At 45.5% G+C, this 16,319-nt stretch overlaps 1 protein-coding gene and 1 non-coding gene across 3 annotated transcripts; one reads left to right on the top strand and one right to left on the bottom strand.

Annotated features, from left to right (window-relative positions):
- Positions 1–583: 583 nt before the first annotated feature.
- Positions 584–11,214, bottom strand: TBPL2 (TATA-box binding protein like 2). 2 transcript variants are annotated; one of them, XM_048066225.2, is made up of 7 exons: positions 10,900–11,214; positions 7,459–7,862; positions 6,298–6,385; positions 5,835–5,926; positions 4,816–4,983; positions 3,660–3,718; positions 584–1,938 (listed from the first exon to the last, which is right to left on the bottom strand). In XM_048066225.2, exons 1-7 carry the CDS (start codon positions 10,948–10,950, stop codon positions 1,859–1,861), a joined length of 942 nt encoding a protein of 313 aa, XP_047922182.1. In that variant the 5' UTR covers positions 10,951–11,214; the 3' UTR covers positions 584–1,858. The 2 variants fall into 2 exon arrangements, with proteins under 2 accessions (XP_047922182.1, XP_047922181.1); XM_048066224.2 differs by having other exon boundaries at positions 585–1,938; positions 3,660–3,754; positions 10,900–11,204.
- On the top strand, positions 10,761–10,832 carry TRNAG-UCC (transfer RNA glycine (anticodon UCC)). Its single transcript has one exon. It is a non-coding gene; the product is annotated as a tRNA-Gly (tRNA).
- Positions 11,215–16,319: the final 5,105 nt, after the last annotated feature.

Here is a 16,319-nt window from a genome sequence, read left to right as displayed (position 1 = left end):
ACAAAATACTAGCATGGGCAGCACTGCATGGAAAGAACCAAGATACTTGTTTTTAAGACAAGTTACCATAGCAAACAAAGTTATCAGTAGCTCTGAAAAAGCACAGAGACCATTTCTTATCTTTAAAGCTTTATCCACACTTTTAAAGAGCATTGACTTCTCTGGTGAAATTATTCAGCTAGCTCTTAATGAAAAAGCAGATTTATTCCTTGAAGGAGGCTCACCTTAGATAAGCTTTCTCCCACCACCCCAATAAGAACAGGTTGTTGCTTTTCACTTGCAGGGATTCTGGTAATTCAAGCTTATCAGCTTTTACAGCTACAGTGCAAATAAAAGTTCAGCCCATAGCTGTGGAAAGTCTGCAGGGTTTGAAAACAAACAAAGAAGTAAGCCTCTGTTTAGAATAGATTTGAGTTTGGAAATACACAGTCTGATTGTGACAAAGAAGCTGATAATGTAGTCAAGACCAGTTTATCACAAGGAAGCGCATGAAGTTTTTCAAGCTTTCTTTCCAGAGGAGCAAAGGGACGGTTATGAAAGCACATGAGAGACATTACAGACAAGTTGAGGTCACGTCCGCACCAAGTCAGAAGTGAACTGGTGACAGCAAAACTAAGCCCGGTAAGACCGTGACGCCCTGCCCTGTATTCTGTATTACGCCGTCGCCCATAGTGTGGGTATCTATCGAGGCTGGCAGAGAGCCTTCAGCATGGGTTACGCTTAAGTCATCAAATAGCAACCTCTAGTGGCTCACGGAGCTTCCTGACAGATCTGTCCCACCTTTGGTAGAAAACAAGGGGAGGATACAAACACAAACACCAGCAGCCCTGTTCTGGAATAAAAACTTGGCTTCTCGGGAATCGTAGGAGGTTACCAGAACAGTCAAGGGATCATCTTTACACTGTTCCTTGTCACGTTACCCACCTGAGCGTGACAGCTTCAGCAAAGGAAGCCTTGAATTCCCTTGGAGATGAGAGACAAAAGGAAATTACCAAATGCTTTCATGTAGTGCCATTGCCTGAGCTCAGATTAAATAACCTAGGTAATTAAGCCTTGAACATCCAAGACTTTGTTTTCTTCAAGTCCATTTTAAAAGTAGTTCCTAATTAACAAGTTTGCTTTTCAGGCCAAGCAAGCCTGAAGAGCATCTGAGAGGATTTCAGTAATGCAATTGGGTACCACTTTGTTAACCCATGTCAGACAAATTGCAGAATTGGCTTCATTCTCCCCCACCCCAGTTCCCCTTTACAGGTATGTTCTAACACTGTCAGGGTCCTTGAATGTGTTCTCTGAAAAGAGTATCAGCACCATTACATAAGTTTATCCAACCTGTGGGATTAGAGGGAGTCAGATGTCCTCTACGTTCACTGTCTTCAAAACATTGGAATCAAGTCATACTGGATTTTTAAGCTGTGTTGTAGACAAAAATATATTTTGAGTTTGAACATGAAAGTACTTCATTACAGGAGCTAACCTTCAGTACTTAAAGCTGAGAATTTTGATGTAGCTAGTTTGAAGTACATTGTTGATTCATCTGTTTAACAGGGATGAGGCACAAGGCTTCCATTACAAAATATAAGTGCAACCTTATTATGCTTTCTATTAAAAGCACATTTGTTTGGCAAATTTCTCAGCTTGACAGAAGTTGTCAGAACTCAAGTGGATTACAGACAGAAAATCTGCAAGCAAAAAAACTTTTCACAAACTATAGCAAGGCATCCGCATTTATAGCGTTCAAAAAGTGTCATTTGCTTAATAGTCCACACCTGTACAATTGGGTCCAGGAATACCCTTGGCTTCTATTCCGTGCCTTGTATTACAAGCCTGTATATTACTGCTAGTTTCTTTATGGGCCGTGTTATGACGCTTTCTTGAAACCTTTTAGAATGGGATAGATGTTCTCAAATGCCTCATAGATTTCAGAACGCTCTTTTGCCCCTGTAAAGACATTCAGAAAAATAAAACCAACACATTAAAAATTAGAGCATTGAGAATAACTGAATGCACCTCAAATCTAATGATGAGATTAGAAACCATGAAGAAATGCAGCAGTTTAAATAAAAAATTCAAGAACTTTTGTCAAATACTAGTTTAAGGCAGAATTTTTATCATCTTACTTCTGCCACCTCAAAGAACAATTTATAGCTTGCTTTGCTTTAAGATTAGTTTTATGTTGTAGCACCAAAACAGCAGTCAGTTCCTCCTGACAGGTGCCAAACATTGGCTTTAAATAAAACCAGTCATAAGAATCAGTTTTATCTGCTTAACAATAACAGCTCTGCCTCTCGAGGAGTGGAAAGATGGAAACAAGAAATGAAGGGCGTTTATCCCATTCATACACAGTTTGACAATTCCTCTCTCCCAGTTCCAAGCAGCTTTAAGGTTTGTTAGGTCACCTGTGATTTCCAAGCCATCCTTATCCACATTACCACAAGCAAATCTTTAATACCAGTGTTGCATGCCAACTGTACTGCAGCAGGGAGGAACAGTCCTTGCCAGTGATACTTGTCTACCACAAGAGTGTAATAGGCATTAACTACAAGCAAACTGCATTTAAATGAACTAACAATTGGACTAAGCTGTACCCAGGACAGATGTGTAAACTCTTCCACTTCCACGAGCACAGGACATGGTTAGACGTGACTAATTCGTCTGAGTTACCACAAGAACCTTTTGGGATTAGGGAAGAAATTCAGCTTAACAGATTCCATTTTGTCATTACAATTGGGCCCAGTGTTCACAGGCAAGGACTAGCTTTAGTCCTTCTGGGCATGCTTTGCACTCTAGGGTGTTAGTATATCCCCAGACATGTTCCGTTTGGGGGGTAGCCAGTATGTTTTCAGTGGGCCCAGAAGGAAGGTGGTGGGGCTTTAGAGGGGGAAGCATTTAAACTTCATCCTGACTGCTCTGCAGTTCAATTAGCTCCTGATCTATGATTGTGAGAAACTGTAAGGCTTCTTTTGCTGTTCACATACCCCAAAGCTCTGTCATAAATATACATGCAATGTTAGGTTCCTCTGGGAACCACAAGTACCCATTTACCTTTCTGTACAGCTGTGTAAAGGTATTTTCATAAGCTTTACAACAGAATGTGCTGGAAACATGCACTCACAGTTTAGCTTTTTTTTTGCCGTGGGATCCAAGGTACAGATATTTGCTGAGCACACTTACTCATAAGGCTTTTGCTCATGAGTTTGCCAAACTGTCTGGAACAGACTCTGACGTCTCCACCCTTTCCTCTAATAATCCTTAGTACATGTTGTCAGTGAAATGTTTTAAGACGTTTGCTTCCTGTCCAATTTTAAATTGCTTATTGTGATATTCATATTTAAGCAACTGTGAGTGGTTACTGGCATGTCAGTCAGCCTCCTGTTGGGATTCAGTACGCTGACACAAAGCATTATGCTTTGAATAAAATAAAGATACTCAAGTTTAATGACACGGAAAGCTGAGACACTATATGAAGCAATATAAGGTTCTAGTGCAACAATACCGATATTATTATCCGCAGAAAACACAGATAAGCAGCAGTAGGCATGACAAAGATTGCTAAGTGGCTTACTGCAGCAAGATATCAGTTTAGTAATGCTCAATTTAAACACTTCCTTGGAAGATGTGGTAGCACTTGGTTACAGATAATACAGCAAGAGACCACTTACCAGTCAGTACAACTTTTCCAGACACAAAGATAAGCAACACTATCCTTGGTTTGACCATCCTATAAATAAGGCCAGGAAATAGTTCAGGTTCATAGCTGTTTCAAAACAAGCAGGTAAGATTAGTAAAATGCAAATACTGATTCAGTGTTGTATGCATGAAGTACTCTTTAACCATGCTGACAGCTGAGTAATTAAACCTACAGATTTTAGCTAGCTAGCCAGAGAAAGGCAGGTCAGGGTCTAAATGTCTTGGAGAAAAACCTAGTAAACCCAACTAGAGCTGGTAGTTCTCTGTGCCTACTTTTAAATGCATATGAGCCACTTCTGAATCTGATTTTCCATAGATCCAAGTAGCTTAAAAGCTGCTTCAATTAAATCTGAATTAATCTTTTTTTTCCTATTCACAGTCTGCAGTGAATAAGTATGCTACCTATGCTTTGACATTGCACTTGGCAATAATAGGAGACTTGTAGAACTCTGATCACCAGTACAGCTCAGATTAAACAAAAGTTCCTGGTGTACATTTCTCTGTATGTAGCTGATATGCTGCAACACAGGATTGTCAAACAATATTCATGGACAAAGAAAGCTTTCACAAAATAGATTCTCTTTGTTAACCGAAGCAGCAATTAGCTTCTTGCTATTTGTGAACCCTTCATCTTAACCAGCTCTAGTGTACCTCCCATTTACCCCGAAGTGCTCAAACGCAGGGGGTATGCTCTCTATTACGAGGTTTCCAAAGCTGCTAACAGCATCCCTGCAAGGAGGAAGCAGTGAGCACCACAAGGAGGGAAGTTCTGCAGAGCCCATCCCTGTTGCATTGCACCAGTTTCAGGCACTGGAAGCTTGGCTGCCAGCTGCAGTACGTCACCGTAGCAATTAAGCAGAGGGTCATTTTGGCCTGTGCCCCACTCAGAACAGGAGTTACTGCAAAAAAAATAAGCCCTACTGTCCGTATTCTAACATATTACCTACAGCCACTTCTTTTGTCCACTGAACCAGTTTTGGTGAGCAAAATATGTGCTTGATATTCAGTACCCAGTTAATTACTGCATTATTTTGCCAGGCTTGTATGACTTCAGAAATTGAGTTTCTTTACAGCTTACAAAGACAATGCTCCAAGCTACGTGGTGCCATACCTCTCCCTCCCACGTACCTGCTGAACTGCTGGTGAGTGAGAACCAACCCCTCCAGCCGGATGGGGAACCTCACATCACAGCTCCCAACCATGTTCTGGATCTTGAAGTCCAGGAACTTGGCAGGGAAGCCCAGCTTCTGCACCACGCGCGCATACTTCCTTGCTGCGAGCCGTGACTGCTCTTCACTGAGGGAAGAGCAGAAGGGGGAAGCAGCTGTGTTGAGTGCTTTCTTCTGCTCTGAAGCTGGAATTCAGGTTAGAGCCACCACCATGTTAATCTGTACTCCAGAAAAAGGTATGCTAATGCTCCAAATAGTAAGATTCTACCCCCAAAACCACTTCAGTGAGCTAAAAGGAATGACACACTTTGGTGTTCATTTTCCCGTGGTTTAACTGAGCACACTGGAGCATGTTACATCGCCCAGAGGTTTCCCCTGTCCAAGGATTACAGGGCAGTGTCTCATCCCTCAGACTGAAGCTGATCCAGGAGGGAGACTGCAGATACCAGTGCAGTCATCTAACTAGGTAGAGATCAGAGAATAGGCCTTCTAAGCTGTAAGTTAAGACCCTAAACTGTCAATGAGATGATGCATTGAAAAAAATATATCAAGGCAGATGCTGAACTTGAGAACAAAACCTTCAGAGTACAGAAATTTTTGCTTTTCCCCAGCTCCCATTTTCTCTAGAGGCAGATGTGTTGACTAGTGAAGCCAGACACCAAAAGAGAGACTTGACAGACACAAGTTATGTCCCAACTCACTTTAAAGTCAGTGAGAAATGCAAATAAACCCTTAACAACTCCTGGGCATTTTAGCAGCTTTTTTGCTAATGTCTGCTCAGCTCAATCTATATTCAGGGGCAGAAGCATGCGGTTCAGTAATTACTGAACTCCTGTCATGAAGAAAAATAGACATTTTCAAGACTAGTGCTTCATTTTTCTTGTAGTTAATAGCAAGCTTTTTGCTAGATAATTTAAACAAGGCTTTTGGTCAGCTGTATGACCTTAGAGGAGAGAAAAGCAAAAAAAAACAACCCACCTTTTTGCTCCTGTACAGACCATTTTTCCTGAACTGAAGATAAGGGCTGTTGTTCGTGGTTCCCTGATTCTCATGATCACCGCAGCAAATCTCTACAAATCCAAAGGAAAAGCTCGCAGTCAAGCCGAGATATTTAGCTGGTACCACATGTCTATTCGTTCTCTCAAGAATTAACACTTCCACAAAGCTCAGCACATGCCTTTACTTTGCAAAAGTGTTGTTTTATGTATATTTCAGGGTGGTAAATACTTCCCTACAACCTGTGGGTTTAAGACTGCCATCATGGGACCACTGTTTGTTCCCTTACATTTTTGTTGAGCAGTCTGAAGTCACTTACAGAAATTCCCACCTATTCCCAGTGAATTTCTGCAACACAGGTCAGAAATTAACAAATTTAGAAATTAATAAAGAAATTAATATATATTAATAAATAAGGGAATAAAGCTTAGCCCTCAAGATTTACCTTTGGGTTATACTCCGCATTTCTGGCATGCAGAGCTATGTTCTTCAGATCTAGTTTGCAAGCCAAGTTTACAGTCGACACTATATTCCTAAGGAATGAGAAAGGGATTTTCTTATTGCAAAAGCAAGGCATTACAGAGCAAAACCCCAACATTATTAGCTAACGCAAAGCCACAGCCCAATTAATAGTTGCCATCAACTAATTTCCTGCCTTCCTCTTCCCCACTCTAGTACTAAGCTACTTTTGGCAGAATTTAAGTAATTCAATATCAAGATTAGTTTTTCACAGGAGGAAATATAACAAGGCACAAAATTGTTAGTCCCTGAATACTAAGTTTGTGCATCTTCCAATAACTACATCACTTTTTTTTTTTACTGCTTTGTAATACTCCATAATGGTGCAATTCAGAGTTATTACTGCACTGGTAAGGTAGGTAAGGGTACGTTAGTCTCTAGAGGTTTAAGTTCTCTATATTTGCTCTAGCCCAGACAGGATCAGATCTTTTTAAAGGCGGCCAGGGTCCCTCTCACTTCTTTTCATGTCCCTTTCCTTTGCTCAGTTCAGACTCTTCTTTCTCTCAGGAGAGCAGACAGATCTTTAAACCCTTGGAGTCTATTGTCATCCTCAGCATTCTCCTTGCTGGAAGGAAACCTTTTCAAGTGTTTTCTGTCTTGTCCTGCAGACAGAAGTAACTAGCAATGCATACTGTACAGTAAATCATTCTACCAAATGCTTCTCCTATGGAGAGACTTCCTCTCCTGCCTCCCAGGAGAAAGTCTTCCCCCTTAAGAAGCCAGAGGCATTTCAGATGCTTACTCAACCAGCATGTTTATCAAGTCCACTCTCCTCTGTTTTGCTAAGCTGTATTGTTCCATGCCATTTCTATTTTGCATTCTTCAGCACAGTATCTAGTTGCCTTCCAATATTGTCTGTTCATTTGCTCCACCTCTCAAAGAAAAATAAACAGTGCCCACCCTTTTTCCCTTCCCTAGTTTCATGGGTGGGCTTATTTAAGACCAAACCACACTTGCTACATCCCCTAGTAAGCGAGAAGTCAGCAATACCTTGCACTTCAAGCAAAACACAGCTAATTTTCAACGAGACTGATCTTCAATGAAGATGGTGCTGTTCCTGTAACTTATATATGCTGCATAAACTTACTGTAACTGAGGAACTATGCCAGAGCTTTCTGAAGCAGGTGTCACTGGGGTCACAGGAGTCATTGGTGTCAGAGGGGGACACACACTGGACTCTTCAGGGGATGGCTGAGTTGCATCTGGGCATGATAAGCTGCTTTCATTCATGAAGATACCACTGTCCTCATTTCTTGATGCTGACCCATCAAGCTTCTCTTGCATTTCATGACCATCCTCAGATAGGTTTTGCTCTTTGTTATCTTGAGTAATATCTGGAAGAAAGCTGAGGTCCACAGAGGAGAAGTCTGCAGGAAGCTCCTTGAGCTGATTAAATTGAGAACCAAACGATCCATCTTCAGTTTGAATCGGAAGGTCCACATCATAAGGGCTCATGGAAGTAAACAGCTGAGGACTAGCTGAGAGGTCATCCTTGAATTGAGAAAAAGTGTGTCACTAAGGATCTTATATTAAAACATTTACTTCAACTGGGAGACTACATTAAGGTACGTTTTCTATTCAATCGAGAAGTTCCAATTATTTTTCCCCATAAGTATTATAGAGAGAACAGTCTTAAGATTTGAAAGGGTATCATTTGCTTGTCTGTCAGCACATAAAAACAGATAGCTTTTCCCCCAAATGATTTTTAGAGTGGATATGCACATTTTCCCACCGCATTTCAAAGGCGGTCTAGAATACGTCAGTAATGCCACAAATTGAGAAACCATGCGTATACCTCCGGCAGTAATTGGAGGAACAATGCTGGCGCTTTGCCCTTCGCAGCCTTCGTCGTGCCTCAGTTACATACATAACCAACATAACCGTTCGCGAGTTTTTCCAAGGAAGACAGCTGGCATTTTCTGGCCGGCTTTCACTCTCGTTCAGTATATTGCTGTTTCCCCTCGCTGCTACCAGGGGACAGTGTGTCAGCGTTGTGTTAGATTTGTGCAATAGAGGGCAGCAGTTCACAGACGCACGAGCGAATTAAGCATTCAGCTGCAGGAGGTTACCAGAGTAATTCAAGCGAGAAGCAGTCAGCAAAGCCAGAATCCTTCCCAGATCAAGCGATTAAGGCATTCAACATATCTGCAAGCAAGTTCTTGCATACTAATGCCCTCCTTTATCAGCATCACTTAAAAAAGAATTAAAAGCGTTTTAGAGGCATTGTGGCATTGAGAAGGCAAGAGTTCAGGAATTTATTCCCTTATTCATGTGGGCACAAGCCTCTAGTCAGTGGAAAGCTTCTTCCAAGAAGGAGATTGCTGCTGCTACCCACAGCAGGTGACAGCTTGGAGTAGATGATCCGTACAAGAGGTTTTGTGTGCATTTAAGCAATTTTAGCACCGAGGACTTAAACTGAAGCACAAATCAGAACACAAAACTGCACACAAGACAGAGGCCCTCAAGTTGGCAGCGACTGCCTGAGCTCCGGAGGGAGCAGGGTTTCCAGATCAATGCTTCGCAGCCCGGAGCTAGCGCTGCTCTATGCTCTGCGCTGATCAGCTCAGCCAACAGCACAGCCGCACGTGCTCTGCACACGAGGAGGTCTCTGCACCTAGTTCCTCTGCAGTACGTCTGCCTGGAGAAAGCACTTGCAGCTTGGAGGACTCTTGTGACAAATCTTTGCTGAGAACCCTTAGTGTAAATATGGATACAAGCAGGTCTAGCTCTGAAGTGTGAATACCTGGGGGGTTCAAAACTGTTTGTAAAGCTGGCTTCTAGATGCAGAGCCCCATATGAGATCTGGGGCAGAGCACTACTGAATGAAACCTCAGCCCCTCAGCTCTTTGGAAAACAGGACCCAAGAATTGGCAAGTCCGATCCACATCTTAAGCCACCCAAGTCAGATACAAGTTACTTTAAAACAGTAGATGGTTACTTACAAATAGCAATACATTATGGAATAAGTATTTTAAATTTTAGCTTTTTTTTTGTTAGGAGAAGGAAAGCACAGTCTCTTTAAGACCTCCAATAGACCAAGACTTATCTATATAAGACTCAGCTAGGAAAGTTTTCTGTCAACCACAATGTGCAGAAGATGGTACAAAAAAAAAGCCTTGTCACTGCAAGCCTGCAAGACTACTCACACATCAGACATCTTGAGAAATAATGGTCAAAAAAACAATTGCAAAGCAGTTTGTGGTATCGCTTAAAGAAAGAAGCTAGTAGATGAATGGTACAAGAGACAAGAAGCTTTAGACCACTGAAAAAAATAAAAAAACAGGTAAACTGCTTAAAGTAGATAGAAATAGAAAGCAAATCTTCCTTTCTCAGAACAATTGCATGGAAAGTTGGAGAGAAAAAGCCCTTATAGGGTTAAGCACTGGGGAAGATTGCCCTCTTGTTAGACAGATGCTCAGGGACTTCGAAAGGGGGCACAAGACCATGTTTATCTTGGGCTGGCTGCCAAGGGTTATTACTATAGACTCCACGTTAATTAACTTCACTGAAGGCCCCATCAGCTGCATAGCTTCAGACACTTCCCAGCAGCTCCAGAAAGGAGATTTTACACACAGATCCTGCCTGAGATCACCAGGTTTGAGGGGAAACAGCCATTTTGGTTCCACTGCAGTAGTCCGTGTGACCCAGGTATACATAAATCAAATCCAGCTTTTTTAGCAACAGATGTTGCTTTTTTTAATGGCACCCCATTCATCTTCTTCTATCAAATACCCCAACAAATCTGAAATAGCAAATTTAGCTGCATTTGTAAAACCCTGGTTATACTTCACCATGTTACGCAGCTTATGGGGCAAGTTCAGAGGGCTTTGCTGACTGCCACCAGTAGATCTCTGGATTTAAGCAGCTTGGATTCTACTTTCTGGGGTGTAAAATAGTTTAAGATAGGAGGTAGCAAGTCAGTGAAAAGGAACACATGCAGATGAAGAAGTTGTGTCCCTTGGGTGAACACAAGGCTCAGCTGAGGAGCCCAGCCCTCTCCCAGTCTCAGCCTGTTATCTCTACAACCACCTGCAGCAGTCCCTTCCACCAGGAGGGACGTTTTTAATAGATAAAAAAGATTTTTCCAACAGTTTGCCAGCCAACACCAAGAGATCAGAGCCTCCTGCCCTCTCAGGGCCTACACCTCCTGGTCCTTGTGAGCAGCGCTCCCTCAGCCTGTCCCCACAACAGAGGGGCTTCAGCCTCTGAGCATCCTCTGGATGTGCTCCAACAGCCCCACGTCCGTATAAATAAATCACTTGGGGGGTTAAAGGCATGAAAAATCCTCAGAGAAAGGAGAAAAGTCAGCCTAATACCACAGGAAAACAGGGGAGGGCCTAATGGTGACGCTATACTTGGGAGGTGGGCGGGAAAAACTTCCTCAGCGCGGCGTTGGTGGTATAGTGGTAAGCATAGCTGCCTTCCAAGCAGTTGACCCGGGTTCGATTCCCGGCCAACGCAGTTATTTTTTTTTTTTCTAAATCACTTTATTTTTTTAACTTTTTTCCCCCCCCCCCCAGCCCGGTACCTGCCCGGTGCAGTGCTCCAGGTACCTCTCCAGCGGCGAGGCGCCATCCATGGGCGCGGACCCCCACCTGCCCCTCCCGGCCCCAGCTTTAAGGCAGGGGCCGGCAGCAGGGGCCAGGTGCAGCTCGTTGGAAGCGGGGCCCGGCCCGAAACGTGTGGGTCGTGCTCCCTCCCCCCGAAGGGACACAAGCAGCCTTTTGGGGTGTGCTTCACCCTGGGGAGGTGCTGGAGATATCGGGGTTCTGCTTTGTGCTCGCCATCAGCCTACAAGCAGAGCTGGTGCCTGCGCTCTCCTCCTGTAGGGCTGCAGAAAAAGCAGGGGGCTGGTGCTTTAACGGTGCAAAGATAAAGCTTGGCCTGAGCAACGGGCCCTTAATTTCTCCCACCTGCCTCATCAAGTGCAATAAACCACAGCTGGTCCTGCGATAAGAGCTGGCTCCCCTCTGACTGTGAGAGCAGCCCCAAATTACAAACTTCAGACCGGAGGCATTGCAGTGAATTTGCCCATCCCCAGCTGGGCCGGGGCTGCCAACACTTGCCAAAAACTACGGAAGGGCCTAGGCGCGATGTGGCTGCTAACACAGCTTCTCCTGGGCGCTTCTCGACGCGATGTTGGCTGCCAGGCTTGTTCCTCCTGTCCCGTCCCGTCGCTGCGTGCTGATGGATGGATGGGTTTCTGCAGAGGCGCAGCGGGGGACGTGTCCTTTTCCCTGTCTGGGCTGGTGTACGCAGTGATGGCTGTTATCGATACACCTGCTGCTCTGCTTACAGGTCTGCTCACCGGTGTGAGATTTGCTTGTGAACAGCTGGCTTGGCTGAAGGAGCCCTTCAGAAGATGTCAAGGTCTGCATGTGCAGAGGGTCTTCAGGAGGTGCTGCCAGGCTCTTCTCACCGCCCCAGGGGTGTGGAGGATGGGGTTTGGATCCTATATCCATAAGGCAGAGCGTACGTGGCTGACGAGCATCCCTCCCTCCTCAGCACAGCCTGCTGGGCTGGTTTCGTGGTGCTTTTGGGACTCGCCTTGCCCTGATGCTTTGCAGATGCCAAATCCTCCTGGTCCCAGAACAATTCAGCCTCAGGCAGGTTGCTCTATGTTACCCAGCCCGTCCTGCAGCGGCCAGGAAGCGAAGCAAGGAGAGGACTCTCCAAGAGGCTGCACAAGGAGCTACAGAGGCTGGTGGAGCTGGCTCAGACCAGCTCATGATGGTCAGAACTAAAACGTCCCCTTTGGGGATGACTGGCGGTTGAAGTGGTTGCAGACAGCTCCGCAGGACAGTGTTTGGCACTCCCCCAGCACGTGAGCACAATTGCTGTGCTTAAATTAGGAAACTGGAGTACTGTGGTGGCCGTGGTGTTCCCTGGTTGCACTGCAGCCATAATACTAATTCTCTAATCAGTCTATTTAGTCCTTTGACGCACGGCCAATATCAGCGTATAAGCAATATCAGGTGTATAATTAACTGCAGAAGCCCCTGGAGATACGTTCATCCTTCAGCATTGAGGTCTGACCTGTCTGCATGACGTGAAGTGGAGATGGGGATGTCAAACCACGGCATTTAAGTGATGGAGAGAGGCTACGTCAGAGGTGAACACAAAATACAAGTCGCTTAATGTCGCTGTTACTTCTCACCTGGGATAGGGGCATCTGCAGGTGGCAAGGGCACCAGTGGGAAGCGATGCCTGCTGCTGAGCCCCTGTGATTTTGGGTAAGTCATGGGGTTTGGTGCCTCCTCTGTTTGGTGGGTCGAGGATCATTTACCCTTCCTGTAGGCGGAGGAGAAGGGAAAAGCCTGCTGTGAGATGGTGCTCTGCCTTCTACAGCAGGAGGCTCTGCCCCTGCCATGACTTGGACGGTGCTAATTTCAGATGTATCACTTGGCACTCATGAGACTCATCTGCTGGGTTTCTGATCATCCAGGTCAAACAACATCAGAAAGCGCAGCTATTTTTTTCCCGTCTCAACTTAGAAAATATTCTTTCTGTCTCAAGCCTCATTTTTTCTTATTTTTTCCCCCTCTGTGAAGCAGCAGCCACACCGAGACAGAGCCGAGGTGACTCAGGAGCAGTTGCTGCTCATTGCTCAGGAGCAGCCGCGCACCGGAGGCGACGGCTGCGTGCGGCCCCAAACGGCGCAGCCAGCTTCGGGCTGGGTGAGTCACCTGAAGCGCAGGGTTAGCGTAATGATGAGGCGTCACGAGTTCTCAGTTAGCAAATTGCTTAATTTTCCTGAGAAAGTTGGTGATTAGAGCAACAATAAGAGCTTTGCGCATCCTTTTGAACAGCGATTCGGTATCGTTCTTCCTCGGATAACCGATTGGAGAAGACTAATCCGCAGAGCTTCTACTGACTTTCCTGTATCAGTCTCTTAGCTGTTTCTGTATTGCACATTCCTGCATTATCTGGGTGCTACAATCTGGTTAGCAGACAGTACTAATCACAGGAGACTTCCAAAAGCCTGGAAGGGCCGAGGAACAGACCAGTGAGGAAGCTCTACCTGTTTTATTCATTAATGCTCCTGACAGCCGCCTTCTATTCCAGCACCCCGTAAATGCTTTGCTGCTTGCTTTGAAGTTACTTAATCTGGTTGGGCTCTATCTTATCTCTTTCAGGAGCCACTTTGGGAATTAAAAGCCCGTGGCTGGCAGCATTCTGCTATTGCTCACCTGAGCTTTATGCTAAACTTTTATAGCTGTAATTGTCCCTGAAGAGCGTGGTGTCTCTTGTATAGCTTGCATCTGCAGGAGCCCTCGCTGCCTACAGAATTAAAGCCATGCCTTTGGAGGAGATAAAAGAGCAGCTGAGAGCGGGATCACCTTCCAAGAAAAGACTCGTTTATTAAGTACAAGTTATCTCTACTTGCAGCATCTTCCAATTACCCCATTGCTCTACGCTTTCGTACCAACGGCAGAATCAGTCCGGTGGCAGAGCGGATTCCTTCTGTTTGGTTTTGCTCTGTTTTGGTCCCTGTGCCAGGGATGTAGGTGCAGGGGGGTGCTGCACAGGAGCCCAGAGGGGGTCAGGGAGGGTGGCAGGAGAGCTGCAGTGAGGTCCGTGGGCTGTGCAGGAGCTGGCAAGGCTCACCAGAGGCAGCTGCAGCCCAAAAAGGAGCTCAGAGGGAGCACATCAGACTCTGACAAGTGCGTCCATTGCACTCTCATACCTACCTGTCCCATAATACTCCATCCTAGGCCTGGCCAACACCTGCCAGTGACAGTAGATATTAGACTTATTGCCAGGGAAGGAGAGAAAACACCATGACTGTTCAATGAGTAATAGTGAGCAATTGGACATTTAATTGTGAGTAATTAAGTGTGTCATCATGGGGCTATGCTGGTGTAAATAGGAACAGGATCAGGCCCATTAGATTTGACATCTGGTCCTGGCTTGCCCTGTGTCAATTAGGAGTGACCCCCTTACAGGGCTGTGGTCTGGATGATTTGAAATTGCGCCAGAATCCAGTTTAATTTTCCAGATTCACAGGGTGATGAGAAGAAGGGCTGTAACTTCTCCTTTATCGCCCTGTGCTATCTGTCCATCCCTGCACCAGACGCCGCCGCCCAGGTCGCGCAGTGGTAAGGGCACCTCGTCTTCGTCCCAGCCAAACTGGGGCTCTCCTGTTCCCTGCCAGTGACAGCAACGGGGGATTTGGCACTCTGTGCAAACACCAGTTTAGTCTCAGCGTTTGTCAGCTAAAGTGAGCATCTCCCATGCTTGCTGGTAGAGACCAACGTGAGGCCAACACGCGGTGTGCATCGACTGCTGGACCAGTGAAGAAAGCCACTTCTGCCAAACAGGAAAGGGGTAAACTGGCTGGAAGAGAGCCTTTTTTTTTTTTCTGGCTTCTGCAGTTCTGTGGGGCATTATGTGCAATGAAGGCACTGACTGCCCCCACGTCAGGGTTGCTGAGAACCAGACCCAGAAAGGATTGCCAAAACCTCCACTGAATGCCAGAGGAAGCAACATCAGTAAAAGCCATCTGTCTCAGCTGAGGGGCTGAATGGTGACTTTAGAACTGTACGGTTATCTTCACTTCATTTTCCTATTTGCCCAGAGCAACTGAGTGATTAAGCAGAGGCATTCGGCGCGTTGTTTGCATAGAAATCCACTTCTGGCCCAGCCGTGCTCTTAAGGGTTCACGCTTGGTCTGCGGTGTGGGGGAGAGCGCTTTGCTCTATTTTAATTTTTTTTTTTTCATTGTGTTGCCTTTAAAATGGCCAGGAAAGGCAGGGGAGAGCTTTAAACATTGGCTGACACCTTAATTGCTACCTAGCAATTAATGGCTACAGGCTTCCTTGGACAGCTCCCCCCCCGAGTGTCACACACACATATATCTGACAACCGGTCTCAGAAGTGCTTTTGTTAAGTCATCTTTCTAATTTTTGTGCCAAATGGTCTGTCTAGATTGAATTGCATTTAAATGAGGTGAGTGTGCAATGGATCATCTGACTGCTGATGTTTCCCTCCAAGTTTTGTGACAAATTGCTCTAATGCAAACACCACGTCTCATACCCTGAACTTACTGCTCCAATTAAATACTGATCCTTTAAGCTTTATCTGGAGCAACAACACAGTAATGGCACTCAAGTGTGTTTGCACAGAAAAGCAGAGAGGCGTGCATATGGCAGGTGTTAATAGACCTCTGTTAATTTAGTTTGCAGGGGTCGCAGCAACGCTGAAGACATGAGCGATGGTGCTGGGATGCCCTGGGACCTTCAGTCCAAGCTCTCCAGGAATTAGAGCACAGCCTGTGATGCCTTCACTGCCGTGTCAGCTGAGATATACCAGCACAAGAGTTTTTACTGGCTTATCATACAGGGGAGGACGGACGAATACTGTGCAAATACCACGAGCCAAGGAAGGGTGCTAACGGGTCGCTGAAATCCCAGTAAAACTTACTTTTGTCTGACTGCTCAGCACGATGCAATGACTGACACTGGAATGAGTCCTCGGGGTGCGCAGCTCAGTCATTAGTCAGTTCTCATTACCACTTCCTCCGATTAACGGCAAGCAAATCAGCGTGCTTGAGTCAACAAGGACCTCGGGAGAAACTAAACTTCCCCAAAATGCTGCCAGATGTCAGCAGACGCTCCAGTCCCCCTGCCTTGACCTTTTCATGCCTTAACACGTAATTAACTGTTAACACAGTGATGTTGCTGTCTCTCTACCCCTTCTGCTGTAGCCTGCCAATGAACATCGTTAGCGGTAACGAAGCAGTACGTGCGCGGCTCGGCAGGCATGAGCTGCTGCAGAGCATCGCGTCTCCGTGCTCCTTCCCCCCAAGCAGGAACCCAGCCTGAAATCACTTTGGGTTCCTCGTTTGGGTCCTCCTTGTTCCCACTTGCTGCTTCTGCAGTTTATGTTAACGGGAGCATGTTTGAATAGGTTGTGGCATTTGCCTACTGACTTCATGCTTTCTTAGCC

This window comes from Anser cygnoides, chromosome 5, assembly GCF_040182565.1.
Source record: "Anser cygnoides isolate HZ-2024a breed goose chromosome 5, Taihu_goose_T2T_genome, whole genome shotgun sequence".
NCBI classification, from domain to species: Eukaryota; Metazoa; Chordata; class Aves; order Anseriformes; family Anatidae; genus Anser; species Anser cygnoides.
Note: the sequence above shows the minus strand (reverse complement) of the source record. Positions and strands in the feature narration are given on the sequence as shown.

Excerpts from the sequence above, each read along its gene's own strand:
- TBPL2 (XM_048066224.2), bottom strand. The coding sequence starts at position 10,950 with ATGGATGGCGCCTCGCCGCTGGAGAGGTACCTGGAGCACTGCACCGGG. Across the intron at positions 6,386-7,458 it reads GGCATAGTTCCTCAGTTACA|GAATATAGTGTCGACTGTAA; the intron begins GTAAGTTTATGC and ends CTCATTCCTTAG. Across the intron at positions 3,755-4,815 it reads ACTCACCAGCAGTTCAGCAG|CTATGAACCTGAACTATTTC; the intron begins GTACGTGGGAGG and ends GTTTTGAAACAG.